The following is a 24027-nucleotide window of genomic DNA, read 5'->3' as shown; positions in this document are numbered from 1 at the left end:
ATTAGTAATGTTCTTACTTAGGGCCTTTCTATTCATATTAATGTATTACCTAGGCTTTAGTCAAGCAATTATGACAAGGCACTCAAGCATTCAAGGAATTTCTTCCTACTGAGTACCCACTTACTACTTCTGGGTAGAAAGTGACTAGGAGACAAATTTTATGGTAGGTTTTTACATCAAATTCTGCCAAATTTATTTTAAAAAGACACTATTGACAGTAAACTTTGTATTTAATGTCAGATGACTTACCCACTTACTACTTCTGGGTAGAAAGTGGCTAGCAAGAACAATTTTATGGTAGGTCTTTACAACAAATTCTGCCAAGTTCATTAAAAAGAGAGACTATTGACAATAAACTTTGTATTTAATGTAAATAATTTGTAAATAATGTGATTTCTTTTAATTTTCCAATAAAAACCCAAATTTAAAAAAAAAAGTATTACTAAAAAAAAAAAAAAGTCTGATTTTGACTAGCGGTTAAAAAGAATTTGAAAATAATCTGTTATGTAACAACACTTGTCTTTACAACAAATGCTGCCAAATTTATTAAAAAGAGACACTATTGACGGTAAACTTTGTATTTAATGTCAGATGATTGCAACCCTGATTATTTGCCCTTGATGGAAGCATACCCCTCCACCGTGGTCAACTCAACTCTTCAAGCTATGAATCTGAACTCACCCGAGGCCAGGCAACACTTCCCAAGGCTGCTCCAGCTGGTAGAAAAATATCCTGATACCATGCAAAGTCTTGTAAAAAAGGTTCGCATATATTACTCTTTCCAACTTAAAATCTTATATTAAATATTGTTTTGTTTGTTACATTGTTCGATTTTTGAGTGTTTTTTTCCTTAGATAGACTCAAGATTTTCTTTTGAGCAATTTTGTGCTGGTTTCATGAGCTGATGTACATGTATACACTTAGGCTTAAAGCTGTGAATATATGATCAAGATAGGCAAAAGGAAAATATTTGTTTTTATCAGAATGGAATTTACACTGATGTGTATTTTTGTTTTTTCTGGTCCTAATATTAAAAGAAACTTATTATCAGAGTGGAATTTCCCTTTAAGTCTATGGGAGTCTATGTGAGAATTCAGTGGTCAACAGGTTAAAGTAACATAAAGCAGCTTTGATTAATCACAGTCATATGTTGGTTTTGCTATTGTTAAAGCCCATAACATTTTAAGATAATGAATGTAATTATATGATATTTTTCGTTGTTTTGTACCACACAGGCTTCCATCATTCCAAGTTGGATGTTCATTGGTTGGATAAGCCAGATGGTAGCTCTTCTTGACAAACCAGAATCTTTAGCTGTCCAGGGCATCCTGAAAGCTATCGCAAAGGATTACCCACAGGTAATACAATCATGATGAGTGAGAGGAAATCTTCAAGCATACAACAAAATGTTTACACCCCCCCTTCCCTTTCAGGCGGTGTTAATATTACCAAAAACATGTCACTTGACTGTACTTACAATTAAAAACAAATACCGGAAATAGTTTGTTTACTGGCTTTGATGGACTGAGTAGCACTTACATACCATGCTCATCGATTGATATTTGAAAGGTTTTTGTGTACCATCTAATACACAGATATACATCTCTGTAACCCATGGTGAATGTTTCTTTTTTTTTTTTTTTTTATAGTAACGTGTTCAGTCCCAAGTTTCAGTTGTTACTTGTACAGTCTTAATTTTTAGAAGACCAAATATTTCATACCAATTGTTGTTGGCTGCCTGCAAGAAGGCCCTGTTTGCAAGTGACAATACATCCACTTAACAAATGGATTATTCATACCCCTTGTAAAAGTTATGCTTTCTGTGATTTTCTTAACTCAAGAATGAAAGGTGGGCTGGTTGAATGAGGGTTTTTGTTGAACGCTTTTAGATGTAAGCTTTCAATATGTCACATGCTTAGGAAGCATAAATGGGGACAAATTAATGCTTGACGTACTTAGACAACCTGGTAAGGGGATGGAAAATTTATATGTTTACTGTAGCTCTTACGGCCATCTTGCGGTTAAACGATTATATGTTATTTGATGCTTGGGCTCCACTGTACCTATTTCTTCAGCATAGAGTTAGTAAAAGAATTCATTTGAGCCTGTGTATCACCTTGTATTTAGGCTCTAGTCTACCCATTCAAGATCAGCAGTGAAGATTTCAAACTTGGAGATAAATCAAAGGAGAAACAGAGGAAGGATGCAGTCAAGGAAATAGAAGACATCTTATCTACAGTACCACTAGTTGAGAATCTTACACTAGCTCTACAGAGACTTACCCATCCTGGATTCATCTTTAAGGTATATTATTTTGCAAAAATGATTGGATTTTCGGAAAGATCTTAATAATGCTAATACTATTCTCGGTTTAGATGGCACTCAATACATTGACGATGTCTCTTAAAGTGCTTCGCAGATGTTTCATTACTGTAGTCATCAGATTCATGCTTGCCTGCACACAATGTATGCACATTCACCACTCCTGGGTAGCATTCTAGCCCGGCACTATTTTACACACACTTACAATGCTGAGCAAAGTACAGTGACATGCGCAACCTATTGGTTACCCTTTTAACACCTGGGTGGAGAGTGCCGAATGTGGATTGGTGTCCTCTCAAAGAACGTTAATGCTGGGCTTGGATTCAAACTTTCAACCCTTGGATAGAGAGTCAAGTGAATAACAGCTATATACCACAATGTCTCCATCTTACATTGTTTCTATAGACAAAGCTCTGAGCCAATATTCAAGTCAATACTTAAATTGAGTCGGTATTTTACTTTTGCTTTAAATGGCTCAAGTTTATTCAGGTCACATCTATATATTTTACACTAGTTTGTTTGTTTTATTTCCATATAAAAAGACATCATGCAATCAGCAAAATAATATCAAATAGAATAATGAATTCCAAGATAAAATAAATGGCTGGATAGCCCATATTCAGCGGTATCGTTATGAGAAAAATACTCATTAGCCATCGTGTCATCACATAGCTGATCCAAAATGATGCATAATAAACTTGTTGCCCATTTAATGACTCTCTGTAAATAAAGATCATACATGTAATTCAGGTAGGTAGCACAATAGATATAACATACTGTTTGCTTTTTTTGGCCACTTGCAATTCTAGGATTGGGTCAGTGTAATCAACAGTAAGATGAACAGTAAGAAACGTGATCATCTTGCCATCAAGGAGGAATACCAGCAGCTTTATCAGCAGCTCTTTGAGTCCGGAGGAAGGCAAGGAGAACCATCCAGCTCTAGCCAGACAGTAGAACCAGGACCTTACTGGAAGAAATTTGGAAGGGTAAGTATACTGGTTGATTATTAAGCCTGGAAAACCTCCCTACAGATCTCATTATCTGAATTTAGAAGGGGTTTAACCAGTTGAAAACTAAGCCCAAGTTGCTGTTGCAGCTCTTATCTGACAGTAGAATCAGGGGTATACATGTACTTGAAGAAAGTTGGAAGAATAAGGTGGTTTTCATTAGTTGTGAATTAGTATCTTGGTCACAATGCCAAACCTACTCCACACCGACTCCAAACCGACCAAGTTTAAGCTGTTATGCAATGTTTTAATTGTTCAGATGTTGGTCTGCTTTCGGTCTCATTGGTGTGACTAAGGTATAAGCCAAACTTTTATTAGCTAGAAGAAGGTTGGAAGGGCAAGTTGGGTTTTACCAGTTGACTACTAAGCCCAAAGTAATTTCTGCAGTTCTTATCAAAGAGGAGGACTGTGCTGGAAGAAGGTCGGAAGGGTACGGCGAGTATAACCAGTTGCAAATTAGGACTTCAGTCAAACTGCCATACCTACTCCACTCCTACACAAGCCAGTCAAATTTGATCCATTTGATGTTTGATGTTTTACTCGCTCTGCTGTTGGCCTTCTTGGTGTGACGAATGTCTCAGCCCAAGAAAGGTCCTCCATCTCTTATCAGAGAGTAGAAGCAGGACCTTGCTGGGGGAAGGTTGCTCAAGGGAGGCAAAAAAAGCAGTCTGTGTGGGCAGGTGGTCTTTATGAACAGTTTTCAGTACATTACTTTAGTACATTGTGTCATCGGGATCCACTATTTAACAGAAAGAGAGAATGTTGTGGCCTTTATAGGCTGGTGGACTTTGTATACAGGTGGTCGCTAAGGGAGTTTTCACTGTAGTTTACTGTTTGTGGTTTGTTTGCTTCAGATCAAACATCTGCTGAAAGCTTTCCTCTTCCAAAGTAAGAGTAAGGCAAGTTCATGTAGCATATACCTGTTGTTTAGCTATAGAAAATTTTATGTTAATATTATGTTTGACAGTGTCAAAATCATGTCGTCATCATTTTGTTAGAAGAGAATGAAGTCTTGAAATGTTTGCTCTCTTTTTCTTAGGAATGGCAGAAGAGGTTTGATTCATCATTTGGTCAAGATGGAAGTAAGCTTGCAGCAATGGACTACAAGGTAAGACCAAGTCTGGAAACTCATGTGAATTGTAATGCAGAGGCTTTCCTGATTCAGCTGAGTACAGCTTTAAAGCACATTGATGATTTCCTTTTTTCCTGAGTTTTGATCCTGAAGAGAATAAACAATTTCTGAATGACAACAAAATATTTTCATTCCTAAAGGCTTAATACAGGAACCACTTGTTTACTCCAACATCAAGTCTTTTCTCCATTGTAGTAGCAGATGCGCAAATAAGCATTTTATGCTTTTCTTTTGTAGAATAAACACGACTATATTCTAAACCATCTTGGAAACGTTGTTAATTTCTACAATTACAAAATATCAGAGTACTGGCACAATTTACTCCCGTGACTGTTTACATACAAATGAGCATCATGTTCTAAGCATATTATGTCTGCATATACATGTATCAAGCATGGAACACATATCAATTGATTTCTTTGCTTGCAGACATGGTCCAAGCTAAGGCAGGACATCTGTGCAAAGATGACTCCAGGAAAAGATGACCCTGGCAATCTCAAGGAGTACTCTCCCTGGTTCACTGCGTTCCAGACTCTAAGGGGAGATGAGCTGGAGATACCTGGTAGGTAATTGGTTCTACCACCGTGCTTCAAAATTTGCTTCAGGCTTTATTTTGTAAATAATATTAACGCATTTAAATAGTGCATTTTCCATATACAAGTTTTCAAGTTTCAAGTTTTATTTCATTTCAAATCCATAAAAAAACATATAAGATACAGATTATATAATAATAATAATATTTACAGTGCTTATATAGCGCCTAACACTTACCTTGTCAGAAGTCTCTAAGCGCTCTACAATAATGCAGCATAATTACCCTGGCTTTAGCAGTGCAGCTGTTACGCGAGCTGCATTTCAAGGAATAAATTCCTACCAGGTACCCATTTACTTCACCTGGGTGGAGTGTGGCAAATGTAGATCAATGTCTTGCCAAAGGACATTAGTGCAGCGACGGGACTCGAACCGCAGACCTTGTGATCGATTGTCCGGCGACGTATCCACTCGACCACAACACCTCTACAATATATACAATATAGAAGACACAGAGCACATACAAAACGGAAACATGTCTACAAATATACCAGAATTATACAAAGTTAATCAGCAATAGAAATGAATTGGGGAAACTGCAAATAAAACCATAAGGTTCTGTTGAGGCAGTTTAAAATTATTTTATTAACTTTCATATAGAATCATTTTTGTATTTCTAGGTCTAAGCCTCGATTCTGAAACCTTATGCTAAGGAAATGTACCACATTTCCCTCCTGGCCGTAGTCAAAGAAAGCCAAGACTCAACGACCGGACTGGACTTGGTATACTATTCGGATACAAGGAAACAACGACACTGCTATTCTTGTATTTACTTTGGATTTATCTGTTACTGGTACACAATTTTTCTGATCTGTTGACAGGTCAGTACGATGGAAGCAAGAAGCCTCTCCCAGCCTACCATGTCAAGATCGCTGGATTCGACGAGACGGTGCTGACGCTGTCCTCTCTGCGCAAGCCCAAGTGCATCACGATCCGAGGCAACGATGAGATGGACTACCCATTCCTGGTCAAGGTTGGAGAGGATCTCAGGATGGATCAGAGGATAGAACAACTCTTCTGCATCATGAACGGCATTCTGGCACAGGATGCGGCTTGCAGCCAACGAGGGCTCACTCTTACTACCTATCAGGTTGTGCCCATGACTCCAAGGTATGCCACGTAACATGATTTGACTGCAATTGTTATGATTGCGTTCATTGTCTCAGTGAATTATATGTAAAGGATATTAACGATACCAGGTACAAGATACACAAAGTCATACCCCTGGCATGATGGTGATGATAATGATACTACTACTATTACTACTACTACTAATAATAATGATGGTGATGATGATGGTGGTGATGATGATAATAACAATGATAATTATAATTATTATTATAATAATGATAATAATACTAATAAAAGTCAGTGTCAGAAGCATACAAAATACATTATATTCCTAATCATCCCTCAAAAGGATTTCAATTTTGCTGTGCAATATGAGCAGAGGATGTACAATATTTTCTCTCTTAATTTTCTCTTTGAAGACTTGGTATTCTAGAGTGGGTAAAGAGAACAACGACCCTGAAGGATTTTATTACCAGATCCATGACTGAAGCTGAGCATAAGGTTTATACATCCAGGTAAGCTCCATTCACATTCACATTCACAATCGTGTTGCATACGTATGATCGTAAACTGTGTGGTAGTGGGAGGGTTATACACCAATCCTGACTATTACCTCTCATGGCTTTGAAAATAGATAGCCAACTAAACTACTGTATTCTCCGTGTATAAGACGCAATTTTTTCCCGCGGTAAAAATTCAAAAGTCGGGGGTCCATCTTATAGACAGGTACAGGATATTTTGAGTCCTCAAAACGCTACTTTTGAGTGGTTTTCAAAAATCTCTGTCTCTCAACATAATTTACATAATGCGAATAAAGAATAGGATCTACAATTTGAAGTTAACCTACATTCAACAATTTGAAGAGAAGAGAGTTGCTGTTTCTTTTTGCTTTTTGTTTTTTTCAGTCTCGATAAATTATACCCCTTCACTTTGCCGGCCGAGGCTCACCCTTGTCTCCAGCTCACTCGCACAGGGGGTATCGACTCACCACTGAAAAACTAGCCTGTCCAAATTTCTATTTGGACTCGGAGCAAAATTTGTCTGTCATCTTTAGTTTTAAAAACAACATTGTTACTATTATTTGTGACAAGTTCACAAGCACTTCAACTGTGCCTCGTAATAAATGAAAGTCCTTCCCTGCATGGGTTTCTGAACGCTGATTTACGGTACTAATTTTAAGACAATGGACTTTGTGTGGTTATGCCAGGTAGGTGCCCACATTCGGGATTCTACATGTACTACATGTTGCCACTGAGAGTCACATATTTTATCTTTACCATTTCTCCTCCATCCACAGCTACAGTAATAATAATAATAGCCTAATAGTCTACTCCAAATTTTATTAAACCGAAACAGAAATTCTTTTTGCCTAATTGATCGTGAGCCCGGCAGCCACTGTGCAGCGCCAGATCGACGTTGCTCAATCCCTTATTGTTGAACGCCAAACAAGGTAGCAACAACTCCCATCTTTTAACGTCTTTTGGTATGACGTGGCCGGGGTTCGAACCCACGACCTCCGGTTGTGTGGCGGACGCTCTACTGACTGAGCCAACACTCCGGTAACAACTAAAGCTAGGGTAATAATTTCCAAAGCTCTCTGGAAGCCCATAGAGATGTTATTTCATAACGTATTATGCCCTATACAAGAACTGAATATTATTAGTATTATTATTTTCAATTGTATCACATTCCCTTTGTTATGTAATCACAGGACTGCCGGACCAGGAGCTCTCTTCACTACTTGGCTTCAAAAATTCTGCCAAAATGATGGGAACATTATTAAACTCTTTACTGAAGCATACAAGTAAGTAGAACAACCTCAGCAGTGATGGTCAGTGAAAATATTTTCATAACTCTTTCTTTGTTGGAATGGTGATTCTTATACAAGGATTTCAGCAGTATGGCATGGGAAATTGTGCATTCCTGTTTCAGCTTTTAAAGGGACTTGGTAACATTGTTCAGATGAGAGAGTGACTTCAATGCTAGATGTACAATTAAAGATAATCTGAAAGTTTGTGTGAAAACAGACCATTATTAATGATAAAAATTGGGAAAAATATGATCTGATCTATTCCAAAATTCTCCCTACTATATTATTACAATTTAATTTAATTAAATTTTAGGTAAATGTAAATCATCACAAAGCAATTAATTGGCTCTATATACCATTCCAAACATTTAAGTGTTGAAAGATTTTAAAAAGCATGTTTTATGTCTTATTTTTAATGGAAAAACGGTTGGGAAAATTCAAGAATTTACAGTTCGAGCGTGTCGCACAGTGACGCCTTTCAAGAAAACCATAAAAATCTTTGAGGTTTGAGAATTTTGTCAGGACTTTTTGCATGTTAGAGGGTTAGTATGGTAAAAGGAATATAATAAGTAACATTTTGTACAAAAATTACGCTGTACCACTGCGCCATTGCTACTGGTATGGAGACATATGATGTGGAACAAATGTAAATAATGTGAAACCATGAAAACTATGATTTTTCTTTCTTTCAGGAAAGCAAATGAGACAGAGACTATAAAAGCCTTCAGAGAGAGAGAAGCAAAACTACCTTGGGACCTTCTTAGGTATGTTTCTTTTATTGATAAATGATTAATATGTTCTAAATTATATAATCATGCAATATTAATAATTTATAATTGTGGGTTCTTGTATAGCACTCATATCAGACTTGATACTCCTGGTGCCCCACAATTATTACCCCGGCTTTAGAATGGCTGCCATTATGGTGCTCTAGCAGACAGAGTTATAAATGTTTTCATATAGATACATCGACATGCACATGCAGCAGTAGATAATTTTATTCCACAAGTGAAAGTGTTGTGAAATTATGAAGGTCAATTACATTTATCAGATTTCTATCAAAACAGGAAATTGTGGAGGAGAGGCAACAAACTTTTTTAGTGCTTTAATCTCCAAGAATACTAATACAGACTTATGTTCTTGTCTTGACTTATCTTGTACTTGAATTTCTTGTTCATCTGGGACTTTGCATTATTGTACTCTAATGTTTGTGAAGTCAAAAGCTTATTGTATATCTGCCTTCATTGCAATTTTGTGTTTCTTTAGACGAGGCTTCATGCAGCTGAGTGCTTCCCCTGAAGCATTCTTGACGTTGAGGGCGCACTTTGCTCGTTCGCATGCTGTCCTGTGTATCTGTCAATACATTCTTGGTATAGGTGATCGACATCTTTCAAACTTCTTGGTCAGTTTAGAGACAGGCGGTATGGTGGGCATTGACTTTGGTCATTCCTTTGGATCAGCTACCCAGGTAAGAAGGCTGAAAACCAGTCATATGTTGTGAGAACAGACTTTATTAGTTTAAGTTGTATTATCATAAAATGAGAAGGGAACTGTGTCATTTTCTTGCCATTATTGTGTCATTGATTATTTGAGGTTGATTTATTTTCTTCAATTTATTTCACAAAGATGAATAAAACCACTTCAAATGCTACTTGTCTAAAGATAAAAATAGTACTTTATGTTTTACAGAAGAAATATTCTACATTTTCTTTGTGTCATGTCTACAATTATTCTTGACAGTTCTTGCCGATCCCAGAGCTGATCCCATTCCGTCTGACCAGACAGATCATCAACCTCATGCTACCCATGAAGATAGATGGCGTCCTACAGAGTACCATGGTTCATACATTGAGGGCGCTTCGTCAGAATCATGAGCTTTTAGTAAACACGATGGATGTGTTTGTGAAAGAGCCATCTCTCGATTGGAAGGTTGGTTTGTAGACTAAGAAGAAAATGGCTTGTTTTTTAATAGACCTGCAATGCGTTGTATTTCATGTTTCTCTCCCTAGCATCTGGTTTCCAACCATTTAATTCACCTGCTCTGAATAATGGCATCTCTATGTATGGAATCATTTTGCATACATTACTTGTTGCTATGTCGGGCCATCTTCTCACAAGCCTTTTAAATGGCAAGAGAAGTATTTGTTTAAAATGTATGGAATTTTTAAACATGTCTATTGTATCAAAATAATATCGCTAGTGACATCTGTTTGTCTCGCAATGCATGGTCAACAAGGGATCAAAAGATCACAAAGTTTCGTGCGCCAAGTTATTTGACCGCCAGTCCACCCGTAGAGTATAAAAGACGCTTGCTTACAAATATATTTTATCACCTGACGAAGTGGCGCCCAAAACTTTGAGATCTTTTGATCCCTTGTTGACCATGCATTGCGAGACAAACGAACGTCACTAGCGACATTATTTTCGATACTATATCCGCAATGAGTAATATATATAGCATTATGTCTATTGTAGTACCTATTATGTGGTGCTTTGAACCTAAATGGAGCTAGAAAAGCTGATTTAAAAAAGTGGATTAAAAAACAAAATGAAATGTGATCAGTTTTAAATAATCCTTAATTGCAGTGGCCCTAAACTGGATTTCCTAAATATTTGTTTTGTGATTTGTAGTGTTTCGCTGTGAAGCAAGCCGATTACCAGAAGTTGTCTGAAGATAGTCGTGAGGACATCTCATGGTACCCAAAGAAAAAGATTAAATTTGCAGAGATGAAACTTCAAGGTGTTAACTCAACGTACATCACCAAGTAAGTATCCTTTTTCTTTTTCCAACCCTTATCCTAAAAGTCCTGGGCCCATATTCAATTCAATACAATATGTATAAGACTTGAAAGAAGACAAAAATGGAACTGATAGGCCACTACTGTTGTAATTATTTCACAAAATGTCTAGAGACGGGGCACTGATGCGCTCCTGGACTGTCAGTGTTGAAATATAATTTCTTGTTTTGGGACCTTTGAGGGACCTTTGTGGGACCCGTAGTGAAACATTTTGTGTTTATGAAATCAGACATTAGAAGAATCATTGTACATTTTTGAAGCAGTAAGCTGCCTCGTAATGATTAAGATCATGTGCCATATTCACAAAAGTGCAATGAAATTATAACACAAGTAAAGTGTAGGGATGGCTATAGCAGCAATTCTTGTAACAAGACAATACTTTATTTGATGTTTACTCTTCTATTTTACACTACAGGGCAGAGCTAGAGATGGGGCCGCATTCGAAGGACGCGAAGGACGCTCCGTTCTTGAAAGCATTGAAGTCTACATGTGGTGGAAATACAGAGAGCAAACGAGCACAATCTAAGTCAAAAGGACTAAGCGTTGAGGATCAAGTCGCTTGTCTAATTGATCAAGCCACTGACCCTCGCATTCTTGGGAAAACCTACCAGGGATGGGAGCCATGGGTCTAGGCCTATTGGTCATTCATCAGATGGACTTCATTAAAGTTGAATTGTACATGTCATGATATCATTGTATGAGGTATTGCATGGTACAGCATAAAACGTAAATAGTTTTTAGAACCACAAGGTACCTTTCCACTAGCTTTGGTTATTATCTTAAAAGATAGAGAGAAACTTAGAAATTCTGTTCTCAAAGTTCCTGAACAGGTTCAGATGAATTGTACCAGTATGGCATATTTTTTAAAATTTACAATCACATTGTCATTGAAATATCATTGTTGATTAGTCATTGTGAAACATCTACTCTAGAAATATTCAAGAAATTGGGTATGTACATTTGGTACATGTGTTCTTTGCCTCTTACTAGTGCTTCCTGTAGAATGTAAAATATATGAACAAAATGTTGCATTAGTAAAGGCATGAAGTAATAGTGTATAATCAACTCAGTCTTGGTCAGAGTATTTTAACCTTAGAGCCACTCGGCCTGTACAGTTTTGAAAAGCAACACATTAATGTACATGTAGAAAGGAAGAGAACTGAAAATCTGAATAAAATGTGGATGTGTGAATTATATTTCTTACAAGTAAAGATAGAGTTATGTACACATTTACTTGTATCAATAAGCAATAGTTACTTGCAATGTGTAATTCACTTTAAATCACAGCAGAATTAGTCAATTCAATGTATTTTCTTCTTGTGATTGCCGGTGAGCTCTGCAATACAGCAATCAATATCATAATGCAGAGGAAGTAAAATTCTGTCAGAAGGGCTTACTACAGGATGTTTGGATGTAATTATTTGTATTCCATACATGTACAAAATGAAATATGGTTATAAACAAACCTGTTGAGCAGTCTATTATTGAATAAGAGCAGACTGTTTAAAGTAGGCAGTAGATATTGAATAATCTACAGGTAGTAATGTGAGTTCGTGAAATTCATAATATATACTCAGAAGGTAATAGTATATTTGTATTTTGTAAAGCGCTTAGAGACATTTTTATTAAGCGCTATATAAAAGCTAAATATTATTAAGGGCACTAATTCATATACATTCAAACCTCCTTTAGTGAAAACCTGTCTACAAAGACCACATTTTGTATTTCCCTTGGGTGGTCTTTATAGACATGTTCCATTATACAAGAACACAGTGTCAACAATCAGGGTTCCCACAGTCATGAAAAAACCATGGAAAGTCATGGAAAATGTTTCAAAAATCTCCCAGTCATGAAAAGTCAAGGACATTGATTGTGAGTGTGGGACGTATGTGGCTAAGGCGGCCAGTTTGAACTGACAATGTACCTGGTATCCATATGCCTCTTGGATGCCACAACCCGTACCAAAGTGGTACTTACCCGGTCATGGAATTCGGTCCTCAAATTTCTGTGGGAACCCAAGATATTAGTCTATACATAATAAGCAATCTGCTGAAAGTCAGAAGATTGTCAACCTTCCGACTCTTAACAGGTTGTTTATTATGTATTGACTAAATCTGAGTGATTTCTCAAGCTTGAGCATTGGGACATTTTAGATATCTCTGCATTTATCATGTCAAATAGAAATATATTAGGTCTGTGTGTAGCCTATGTATATGAATACCTGCTGAAATACGATCCTATGGGCCTGAATTATCAAGAGCATTTTATTGTAATTATGTTGTTTTTTATTACATTGTTTATGAATACTTGTGCCTGGATATCGATAAGCGACTTGACTTCAGAGATACATGTTATAAAGGTCATTTATATGAAACTGTAAAACCTGACGATATAATTGCTGGATGTGTTCATGATGTGTTCATGAAAGTTATGTGACCGTTATTCATTTTAATATATTCTGTGATACATAGGAGGAAGTATTGTGTCAAGATGGCAAACAAAAGGTGTTTTGCGTACCTCCATCACTTTTGTAGTGATTATTCTAAAATGCATGGTGGGACTTCTCAACATTTAAAGGATGTGTGGATAGATTTGAGCCACTTAGGGGTCACTTGTACAAGTGCTATCTCCAAAATGACTGATTGAGCGATAAGATTAACAATGATCAACATTCCTCTTGAGTGATTTTTATTCCCTTTCTGTGCAGTTGTTTAAATACCAAGTGATTAATTATGTGCATCAATGAATATAGTAAACCTATATACAAGCTATACATTTCATTTTAAAAATGCTAGTCTATAAAATGAAGCTTCTGAACTTACTCAGTTTTGTATCTATCCTACATGTAATGTATCTTTGAGATGCCATGTTGCAAATTTGCAAAGAAACTATTGTTTCACAAGACAAATGTGCCATATCTAATCCCTCAGTCACACCAACAAAACCAACATCACGCCGACAACAGACCAGCTAAAAAATTACATTACCCCTGTGGTAAAAAATAAGTCAGCTTGGAGTCAGTTTGGTGGTGTGACAGAGGTATATTAAAAAAATATTAGAAAGCTAGTTTAGTGTGTTTATCCGTCTTTTTCTTTAGGCACTTATTAGGATGCAGTTTATTTTTAACACATGATCTCATTCCATGTACCCGAATCTTGTTTCATGTGTATCGTTTGTAGAATATCAAGCTTAAGCTATACATGTCTTTTTGTGTATTTTGTTTCTGTGTTACAGTCCTGTGTAGTAACTTCCAAGTGGGACTATAAAATAAGAAGCATTTTCATTGTTACTACTGTGACTTTCATGTACTAAATATTACTTTTATGACATCACTTTTCACAATAAATAATAGACTACAAGAGAAATCCTTTTTTTTTTAATGTTTTCATTTGATTTCTTAAATGTACACAATAAGCATGATTTATGCCTTGTATATAATTATGATGGAAGTTAAAGAAGGGCACAAGAATTTAGTTGTTCTTTTTCAAATCCTCCAGTCACACCAATCATCCTAAAATAAAAACAAGGTGAATTTCTATGATTACTTGTGTGTACATGACATTTAGTATCTGAGTGCAAAACATTTCTCTCCATAACCAATAGTGGCACCTGCATATAAAGGTATACACGAATCGAGTACATTTGTCTTCTACTTGTGTTTGTAGTCATGCAACATTTAAATCAATTTTATCAAAACTACAACCTGAACTATTTCCCATGATAAATATTTCGTTTGAATACCATAATGAACAAGAAATTGACAGAGAAGTACTATTTAACTTTGTATTTATCCATGTTATCCTCTGGTATGACAATTAATTGACTGTCCAATCATCAGGCAAACTATAACATATATTTCAATTTCTTGATGAATAGGATGTTATCTCGGCCTGGACCTAATATGATTCTTAATGGAATTTGTTTTAAGAGGAAATATTTGACACAAGACATTTCTCCCCTGTCTATTACAGATCAAGTGAGCAATGATTTATGGGTCTTTCAACAATTTTTAGTTAATAGGCTATAAATACATGTGTGTATATTGATATTTAGAAACAATACACAATGAAAATATTCGAAGAATTTGCTTTTCTATAAGAGGATTATATCTTACATAAATCGTCTGCGTAGAGCTAAAGGGGTGTTAATGATGAAGGATGCATGTAGTAGAACACCATAAAAGCACGCAGCAGACAGTATCTTAATGGGGGGTGGGGGGGGGGGGCTCCTCTCCTTTTTACTTCTGAACTGTAATTCCATCAAGATGAAAAACCCTTCAATTCAATTTCATTCTAATGCCAATGGAAAAACCTTTATATTGACTGGGAGGCAGTTCCATCGATCATCCATGTCTTCACAGTTCTGGGGGAGGAGTTTTTATATTGCTGAGTCCTGGGTTGAGGTGTGGTCGAGATATCTTTGTGCGTGAACAGCTCTTGTTAATCTTGTGGATTTTATGATATGTGCCTCTGACAGGCGCGGATCCAGGAATTTTCATTGACCTCTTCCTCTCAATTTTCTGCTTCTATTAAAACCAACTTTATATCAGGGTGGACTTCCCCTTTAAGGTGTTAAAATCCCCAAGACCTTTTTAGAACGTCTATAGCACTCTATGGCCCGTATTTTTCGAACATTTGAACATTTAAAACCGACGATTACCGGTAGATTTTGCTTTTGTTCAAAATAATCAGAAGGTAGTCTGCGCTCTAACTTTTCCCTTTGTTAAACGTGATTTCAGACCCAGGGTCAACTAAATGAGTAAATTGCGGTCCAATAATTTTCTGAGTCTGCATTCCCGTCTTTGGAAGCTTATTTGTTGGTGATCTGGCGCATAGCGTAGCAGAGCACCTCAGTTGATTATCTATCTTTTTCTTCTTTTTTCCTTCTTTTTCCGACCAAAAAGGGGGGGGGGGTGGGAACTCGCACCTGCATAGGGTATACCTCGAAGCGGAAAAAATAATTCATAAACATTGGTATATACCCCTACTACATTATCAGGGATGACTTTAAAACAAATTCTCGTTATGTGCATGGTATAAGATGATTTCTCGTAGAGGAGCAAGGGGGATACAACGTCCTATGCATCTAAGTCAGTAAGTCAGGTCCAAGATACTGCTTCGATCATCACCATACTTTGAAGTCGAGTGTGACGGTCTGAAAAGTGTGATTGTCCATTAAAATAAAAACTTGAACCAGAGTGATTTTGAATATACATGCCTACTTTAGAGTATTAAGGAGTATTAATGTCCTTCTTACTCTCGTCATGGTCAAGGAACATACTCAATAACTACCAGTCTCTGGATGCATCAAATCAGCTTAGTGGAGCCTTTGCAGTATGCCCCTCAGCCTTGTCTTACTGTGCAGACACTGTTACGCACACATATGGAAACGTTGTATCATCCCTTACCAAAGAAAACTGCTTAATAAGCCTTCGATAAGCCTTCGCTAAGCCTTCACAAAGCCTTCAAAGACTTCATAAGCCTTCGAAGGCTTGTTTTAGTCTTCGACTGCTTATTAGTTTGCGAGAGCTAAGCCTTCAAAGACTTTCATATAAGCAGTCCAAAAATGTTGACTGCTTATTAAGCAGTCAGTAGAAAATAAGCCTTCAAGATAAGCAGTCGCTGAAAATAAGCCTTCAAAGATAAGCAGTCACTTTTAAAGAAGACCGCGAAGGCCTTCATTTTCCAAATGTGTGCTGCCATCTAGTGGTAGAAGGCGAATAGGCCAACCGGTAATTTTCAAATTCAAATCTTCACTGAGACTCTGAGCTGAGCTGAACGGCGCATATTTCAATCATTACTTTGCAATTTCGCCAGATTTGTCTTCCTGTAAAACCCACAGTATAGGGAATAAGGGGTAGATTATTTACACCAGGAAAGAAGAATTTTGAGAGTATTCTAGAGCAAGAATTTAACAAAATGAGAAAGGATCGAATTTTGTTACCAAGATTACAGTCCCACACAAGCACTCTTGTGTTTGTTGAAATACGACCAACTTTGCTTTGCACTGGACTGCTAGCTGCTGGAGCTACTTTAAACATCTTCATTTTGTCCAGAAGGTGAGTAATACAATTACACAATACGAAATTGAGTTTGCTTTCTGTACAGATTAGGAAATTGCATGGTCATTGATTTTGTAAATACTTGTTCACAAATATATTTGAGCAAATTAGCGCAGCTGCAGTTGATGACGGAAGGTTTAGGTAATATAGGCAGTCGAAGGTTTGTACCCAGTGGACAACGCTCGAAGGTTTAGGGGATAAGCAGTCGACAACGAAGGTTTAGGTGATTCAACGACGAAGGTATAAGCAGTCAATGATGAAGGCTTACAGCCGCTTAGCTAATTTGCATATTAACTTGGCTGTGGGAAGGCCTACGGACTGCTTATAAGCCTTCGAAGGCTTAGGAAGGTTTAAACACGACTGCTTATATAGAGCTTCATTATAAGCAGTCGACTGCTTATTTAGAGCTTCATTATAAGCAGTCGACTGCTTATTTAGAGCTTCATTATAAGCAGTCGACTGCTTATTTAGAGCTTCATTATAAGCAGTCGAAGCTAATTTGCATATTAACTTGGCTGTGGGAAGGCCTATCGACTGCTTACAAGCCTTCGAAGGCTTGCAGCAATACATTGACATGCATGTTGCAAATGAAGGCTTGCGACTGCTTATATCGACTGCTTGTGACTGCTTATGCGACTGCTTAGCGAAGGCCTTCAGTTCGGTAAGGGATCCGCTCAATCTGACTTGCGTGCATAGAACAAATAAGCATTTTTCCATGATAAAGTGAAGTTTTCTAAAATGTGCGTTTCTTTCCAGCATTGGGGCGCCCGGAAGTCACTCGGGTAACATTTGATAAAGTATAATATAAAAAGACCATATGCAAATTTTCTGTACTTTTGTCGGAAAAAATACATTTATCCAGCACAATGTCGTCTCTTTTTGCGTTGGAGAAGAGCAAATAGCGAGTTTCAATCACACTTTGGCCGCTCTCGCAAGCTCTCACTCGTTTCACTGTGGTCAAGAGACTTTGGGGCAAGCGGTTAATGAAAATACTAATCGTTAGCTTCCTTCTGGTATCAAACTTGTTTTGATTGATAGTATAATTTTGTCGGAATAAAGGAAACAAAAAGGCTCGACCAATAACTTATCTGCGTCTGAATTGACCTTTTGACCTTGAATTCCCTGATGCAAGCGCACTAATGACGTAATCTTCGCTAAATCGGTGTCTTTTATAATTGTAGAATGCGACACTTTCACAATGTTTATATATCTTTTTTTAATTGTTAGTAAGATATGACATATTTTTTCTGATATCGACTGAAGTTTTGGGTTTTATTTAATGAGTAATTTTAAAATAAGAGCCATTTTACTGTTTTAATTTACTGGATCGTACCATTAAAGTCGCAGGGTAGAAAGATGCATTTTCCATCCGCGCCAAATTTAATTTACGTTCCGACATTTTGTTAAATGGGTTCGTGTTGTTAAGAATCCACTGCTTTCTGCTCCTACAAACGTCCACATGCGGAGTCGTTTATCAACTAAATTATTCAAATTTATGGATGCTTCCTAGCTTCCCAGATGTTTGTGTTGCTGTTGAAGCATTTCATTCACCTGCCACATGCTTTGTACTCCAATTGTTAGAATACAAAATGCATTTTGGTTTTATAGTTTCATGCAATAATTAAGTAAGTCAATAAAAGAGTATGTTCTGCACAATAAAAACAATGTGTGTCCCTATTGTACAATGTAATGTGTCCCCTCATTTTGTAATAGTTAATTTACCCATTCACATAATGGAACTACCTGCCCGATGAAGCCATTGGCCTGTGACCCCTGAGCACTCAACACCGTACGTGTGGGAGTCAGTTCGTGGTCAAAGTCTTTTATGAGACAAATACAAGCAAACGTTTCCATATGCGACTGGCAAGGCTTTGTGACGGCAACCTATATCATAACATAAGCCTAGTACAAGTAGGTCTGCAGTATAGATAGTATACTTTGTTTGCGAGATCATGTTGTGGGCTTTCCCCATATTTTCACAAAGTGGGCCTAGGCCGAAAACGAGGTGGGTGTTATTTCCTGTTATGTTGAACTCTCATGATCTTTCTTTCCTCACCCAGAAGCAGAGGTCACCTCAGTTGATCTATGGGATTAACAGAGTCTACAAAAGTCCCAGAGAACTATTCAAAAGGCATACATTATATCAAAATAGAGAGAGAGAGAGAGTGAGAAATAGGGGGAGGAGGGGAAGAGGGAGAAAGAGAGAGTGTGAAAAAGTAAGAAAATATTGCCCTGAACAAATTACGTTTGGTCGCATTCCTCAAAATTAAATGTTAATGATAATTCAGTTTATTTGGCAACATAAAAACTATACGTGGGGTTCACTAATACAATTTACAATACCATTCTCAGAGACATCCACTCTCTGGATGAACTTATACATGAGCTTTCGTAATACAGCCGAACAGACTGGAACATTCAACTCAGCAAACATTTGACTAGCACTAAAGTAACCTTCTCATGGTTTTATTATAGGCCAAGCCTGTACAAACTGTTCTTCTTAAAATTACTCCACAGATGCGCAGTGTACAAAGGTGTACAGTATGCCCTAAATAATGCCACCTTAATTCACATCTGGAGAACACATATAAAATTTCCTAACGAGCATATTAGCTTGAGCATATAATTTACGACACTGTCGACTAATATCTTTATCGTCACAATATTATGAACCTTGTTTTTACAGTGATATAGAGATTCACTAGCATCACATAAGCATTTCACAATATCATCATATGTATTACATACATAATTAGCATGGTGATTGTTCACATAATTGGGATCTCGACATAAGAAAAAGCATCGTATGCATGTACATTAATTCCCTTAAGCAATAAATCAGTATCACAGCAATAATTATTCCTACGATTTATATCAATCTTAGTCCAATCTAGCCTGCCTTTATGTACAGTGTTAGCCATGCCTGAATCACGTTGCCCAGGCAAATTGTCAACATCAATTGACAAATTAATAGGAACATGATCAGTTGTAGCAAAGCTATACATAATTTCCATCTTCTCTGTAGAGGCATTAGCTGTACATATACAATGGTTCAACCATGATGTGGTATGCCATGCTTCACTAACATAAGTGTAACTATCTGCAGGTAAATAATGCAGACTTGATAACACAAAATTATTATCACAACAAAATTGTCTCAAATGATTTCCAAATAAGGAACTATTGTCAGATATGTCTGCGTTCCAATCACCTTCCACATAAACACTGGTAGTGTCTAGCTCAGGAATAACCGCCGCAATAAATGCTATTTTCTCAAGATAATGATTTTCATTTTCAGGACACTCATAAGGAGTGTATATTAATGATGACAAATTTCTTATCATCAGTTTGGAATTCAATCCCTACAGCCCAATCAACATTTAATCTAACTTCACTAATTAAGTGTTCATATCTAGTGTGCCAGAGTTAAAGCCACCCCACCAGGTATACGACCCCGAACCAGACCATTTCTGAGATCTGTAGTAAATTCACCAATACCATGATATAACGAATGTAAAGAGTTAATTCCATTTAAATCTTGCTTAGCTAACCAAGTTTCTTGAAGACAGATGATGAGGTCTACCTCATCCTGAAATATTTTTTCAATGACAAGACGACGAGATTTCTCTGCATTGCTCTGCCCAAGACGCAGCCCACGACAATTATAACTAACACAATTATATTGAACTTAATTTAAAAAGGGTAGCATAATCGAAGCTAAAGCTCTCTCTGGCTCTTCTCTTCGAGTATTGAATGAATACTGCTCACAGGTCCAGAAGACTCTAAAAGTGTCACAGACCCCTGCTTCCGAGTTCAGAATCTCCTAACAAAAATACCATCTGGCCAGATATCAGGTGCATACATCTCATTGACGTCATTGCATAAAGCGGTAACCCGGAACGATGAGAAACGAGCATTCTCATTTACTATCTTGCGACACTTAACAGAGTCATTCAGCCTTTCTTTTAGGTACTCCTGTAGCATGGTAGAATCCAGATCAGGGTCGCACCGAATAGCAAAGGCAAAGTCTTAACAGCTTGAATTTTCCCTACAGTGGCTGTTCTCACTATACCCGGCTTCTTTTTGGGCTGTGGCCTTTCTTGAGGTTGTTTTTGGGCCTGGCTGCAGTTGGGCTCAATATAAGGGGTCTTACGCTTCCCACCCCGACGTACCACCTGGCTCCAAAGATCCTCACTCCAGACTTCTTGTGGTACTGGTATAGTAGACATGGTGGGCGTGGAACTAGAAGTTTCTTGCACCGTAGAGATAGCCGACACATGTGAATCCATCTCGGATGTAACTAGTTGAATATCCTCAGTAACTTTTGCCTGGCACATAACAGATTTCTTCAGTGCTGTCATTTCACCCTCTAGTTTCTGAAGTCTTCCCAGCAAGGCTGACACATCGAGGCTGTCAAAACTAACAGACGGGAGCCTGTTCAGGTCCTTTGCAACGAAAGTCGTAGCTTTGTCACCACATTCGAGAAACAATTTAATCATTGCTTTAACATGATACATTGTATATAGGCTTTCATGGAAACCTGTTTCAATTCACAGGATAACCTTTAAATATTTTGAAAAGCCTAATAACTTCTGGTCTCATAATGTTGACATTCTTTCTGCTTACTTGTCAGCTACGCCATTTCACACGGGTAAGGAGCATGAGAGGTTTATCTCGAATAGCGAATGAAAACTCAAAGGGTACTAAACCCACACATGATTGTGATGATAAATATATATCAAAGAAATTGACAGCAAATTTTCATGAAAAGATAACATCCCAAATAAACGTTATCCATGTTGTATCACTCAATGAGAAGTTTACCTTAAAGCCCATCGAGCCTATAATAATATTGGCATTTATATAGCGCTCTTACAGACATACATGTGTATCACAGCGCTTTACAACATATTATTATTACCCCGGTCATCGGATTCAGGCTTACCCGCACACAAGGTATGCACATTCTCCACTCCCTGGGGAGCATTCCAGCCAGTCGCCATTTTACAAGCGCCACTTGCTAATCAAACCACATTAGCTTTCGCATCCTACCGGGTACCCATTTTAACACCTGGGTGGAGAGTGGCAAATGTAGATCAATGTCTTGCCAAAGGACATTAGTGCCGCGGCGGGACTTGAACCGCGGACCTTGTGATCCACAGTCCGGTGACTTATCCACTCGACCACGACACCTCTAAAAGCCTACTAGTGTAAATGTCTGTACTAGTGTAACCGGCCAAACTAGTACAGACGGGCTTTAAACAATATATGCGACTGAAGACAAGATTGTAGTCATCATAACGAAGATAATATCATAGATCTTAATTGTAATAAGTATTTCCTTGAGTTTGAGTCTTTATTAACACCTTTTTTCTTCAACTGCCTACTAGTCAATGTAAATAAATAAACAATTGTTTTTGGAATGAGATAATTACACACACATAATAGCTGCTGACCCGCATTCATTGGTTCAGCGAAGTGTAAAGGGTAACGTCTGATCTGTGTATGGGAAAGGTTGATAAATGTCAGTTTTATTAAAGAATTCCCCATACCAGACGATTATTTCTGTCTAGATACTGGAATGCTTTACTATACCAGCTCATATGTCTGCATCGGTTTAAGAGGAAACAGAGAGGCAGATTCTAGATCAGCAATCATTATCCGCTCAGTCTATGATCGAAGTGCACCCTCTTGAAAAGATGCATGCGCAAATGTTCATCCAACTAGATATCTTGTTGTCATAACGAACATAATAAGAATGTCTCTATTCTTATTTAAGTAAAATCATTTCGTAAATTACTGCAAAAGTAGAGAAATAATTGTTGTGCCTAATGAAGGAAAATATATTTCCACAAAATACATAATTACATTTATACAAATATCATCTTAAACTATTATTCACGCATTTGGAATTAAATGAGCTTTCTGAAATGTCTGAATTTCAAGACTACGGTCAAATATTTTTACTCTACTTCCTGGCATTGTTTCCAAGTGTAACTATTTTTCTATATAAATCAGCACCGCATATTCAGCTTGCATTATAGAGGCTGCATGCAACTCGACCGGAGCGATCACTATTTTCAGACCTCTCAGTATTCTTAAAATCTCGAATGATGGATGCTAGAAGAGACGTGTGTTTGATTCTTCTCATCTCATCTTATGTCCAGTATGCTAAACCTAATCTTCTGATTGACTACAGCTCTAACACCAAAGCTGAGATTAGCCAGGGCTCCCAAGCAGAGTTTGAATGTTCCTCATCTCGACAAATCCCTGCTGCTTCTTTGCGAACCGGTCGAATAGACTGGTGCCGAAACACAAGATATTCGACATCCACCCAAGTCATCGCACGGTGGTCAAATGATGGAGGAACTGAGATCTTACTAGATGACCCTGATGGACGATATAGCATTGAAGGTGGACTCTCAGGGGCAGGACGTTTCAGACAATACCTGACCATTCGTCAAGTTCAAAGGATAGACCAGACTGACAACACTGGTTACTATTGTGCTTTATTCAACTCTTCTGGGAGTCTCTTGGTGAAATCTTTATACGCTTCATTGACCGTCAAATATCCACCTGCAGATCACTATCCTCTTTGCATGGCGACACCGGACGACATCACCAAAGATGTGGAGCTGATGTGTACATCAGAAAAGACTACTCCAGGAGTCACGGTACAATGGTATAAAGACGACGTTAAGGTGTCAGATGCACACTCTAGTGGCTACAAAACTAAATCGTTGTATCCTGCTCGTAGTGATGAATTGCTCAGCGAATTCGAATGCAGGTTATATTACCGTGACGGAGATGATGTCGAGTTTCGTCGATCCTGTAAATTTAGTCAACCCCGTGTGGCTATTTTCAGAATGGGAGGAGACCCTCGTACTGGACAAAACAAATACCACGCATTCACCCTATCTAACCCACCTCTCATATCGGACATCAACTGCACACTGGAAGCATCTTCCGCCACTTCTCAGCGGTTCGACGTCGAGTTTCCTGGTTACGGAGTGGTAGAGGTTGGACCCGTAGCACCAGTCGATAATGGTAGTACACTGGTGTGTCAAGCGAGAAATGTTTTCGGGGTTGGAGAAGCCAGAATGGTCGTATACAATCCCAGCCATGATCAGAACAGAGAAACTACCCTGCCATCAGATGTGACTAACTATATGCCAGTCGGCCAAGTTCTTCAGGCAACAGTCTGGCCCAAAGAACTTGAAGTCATTCCTGGGGAG

General features: G+C 37.7%; 1 protein-coding gene across 1 annotated transcript in view; it reads left to right on the top strand.

Annotated features, from left to right (window-relative positions):
- LOC576405 (DNA-dependent protein kinase catalytic subunit) overlaps positions 1–14096 on the top strand; it is a 51490-nt gene extending 37394 nt beyond the window's left edge. The window contains exons 36-49 of the mRNA XM_030984011.1: positions 592–761; positions 1236–1358; positions 2128–2304; positions 3132–3308; positions 4369–4437; positions 4891–5023; positions 5874–6162; positions 6543–6638; positions 7835–7927; positions 8626–8697; positions 9200–9401; positions 9674–9862; positions 10565–10698; positions 11147–14096. Of these exons, the coding sequence (XP_030839871.1) occupies positions 592–761; positions 1236–1358; positions 2128–2304; positions 3132–3308; positions 4369–4437; positions 4891–5023; positions 5874–6162; positions 6543–6638; positions 7835–7927; positions 8626–8697; positions 9200–9401; positions 9674–9862; positions 10565–10698; positions 11147–11363 (2141 nt within the window). The 3' untranslated portion in view covers positions 11364–14096. The remainder of the gene's footprint in view (positions 1–591; positions 762–1235; positions 1359–2127; positions 2305–3131; positions 3309–4368; positions 4438–4890; positions 5024–5873; positions 6163–6542; positions 6639–7834; positions 7928–8625; positions 8698–9199; positions 9402–9673; positions 9863–10564; positions 10699–11146) is intronic.
- Positions 14097–24027: the final 9931 nt, after the last annotated feature.

Source organism: Strongylocentrotus purpuratus, unplaced genomic scaffold (assembly GCF_000002235.5).
Source record: "Strongylocentrotus purpuratus isolate Spur 01 unplaced genomic scaffold, Spur_5.0 spur5_scaffold_14, whole genome shotgun sequence".
Lineage (NCBI taxonomy): Eukaryota > Metazoa > Echinodermata > Echinoidea > Camarodonta > Strongylocentrotidae > Strongylocentrotus > Strongylocentrotus purpuratus.
The sequence above is the reverse complement of the archived record's forward strand: the minus strand, read 5'-3'. Positions and strand labels throughout refer to the sequence as shown.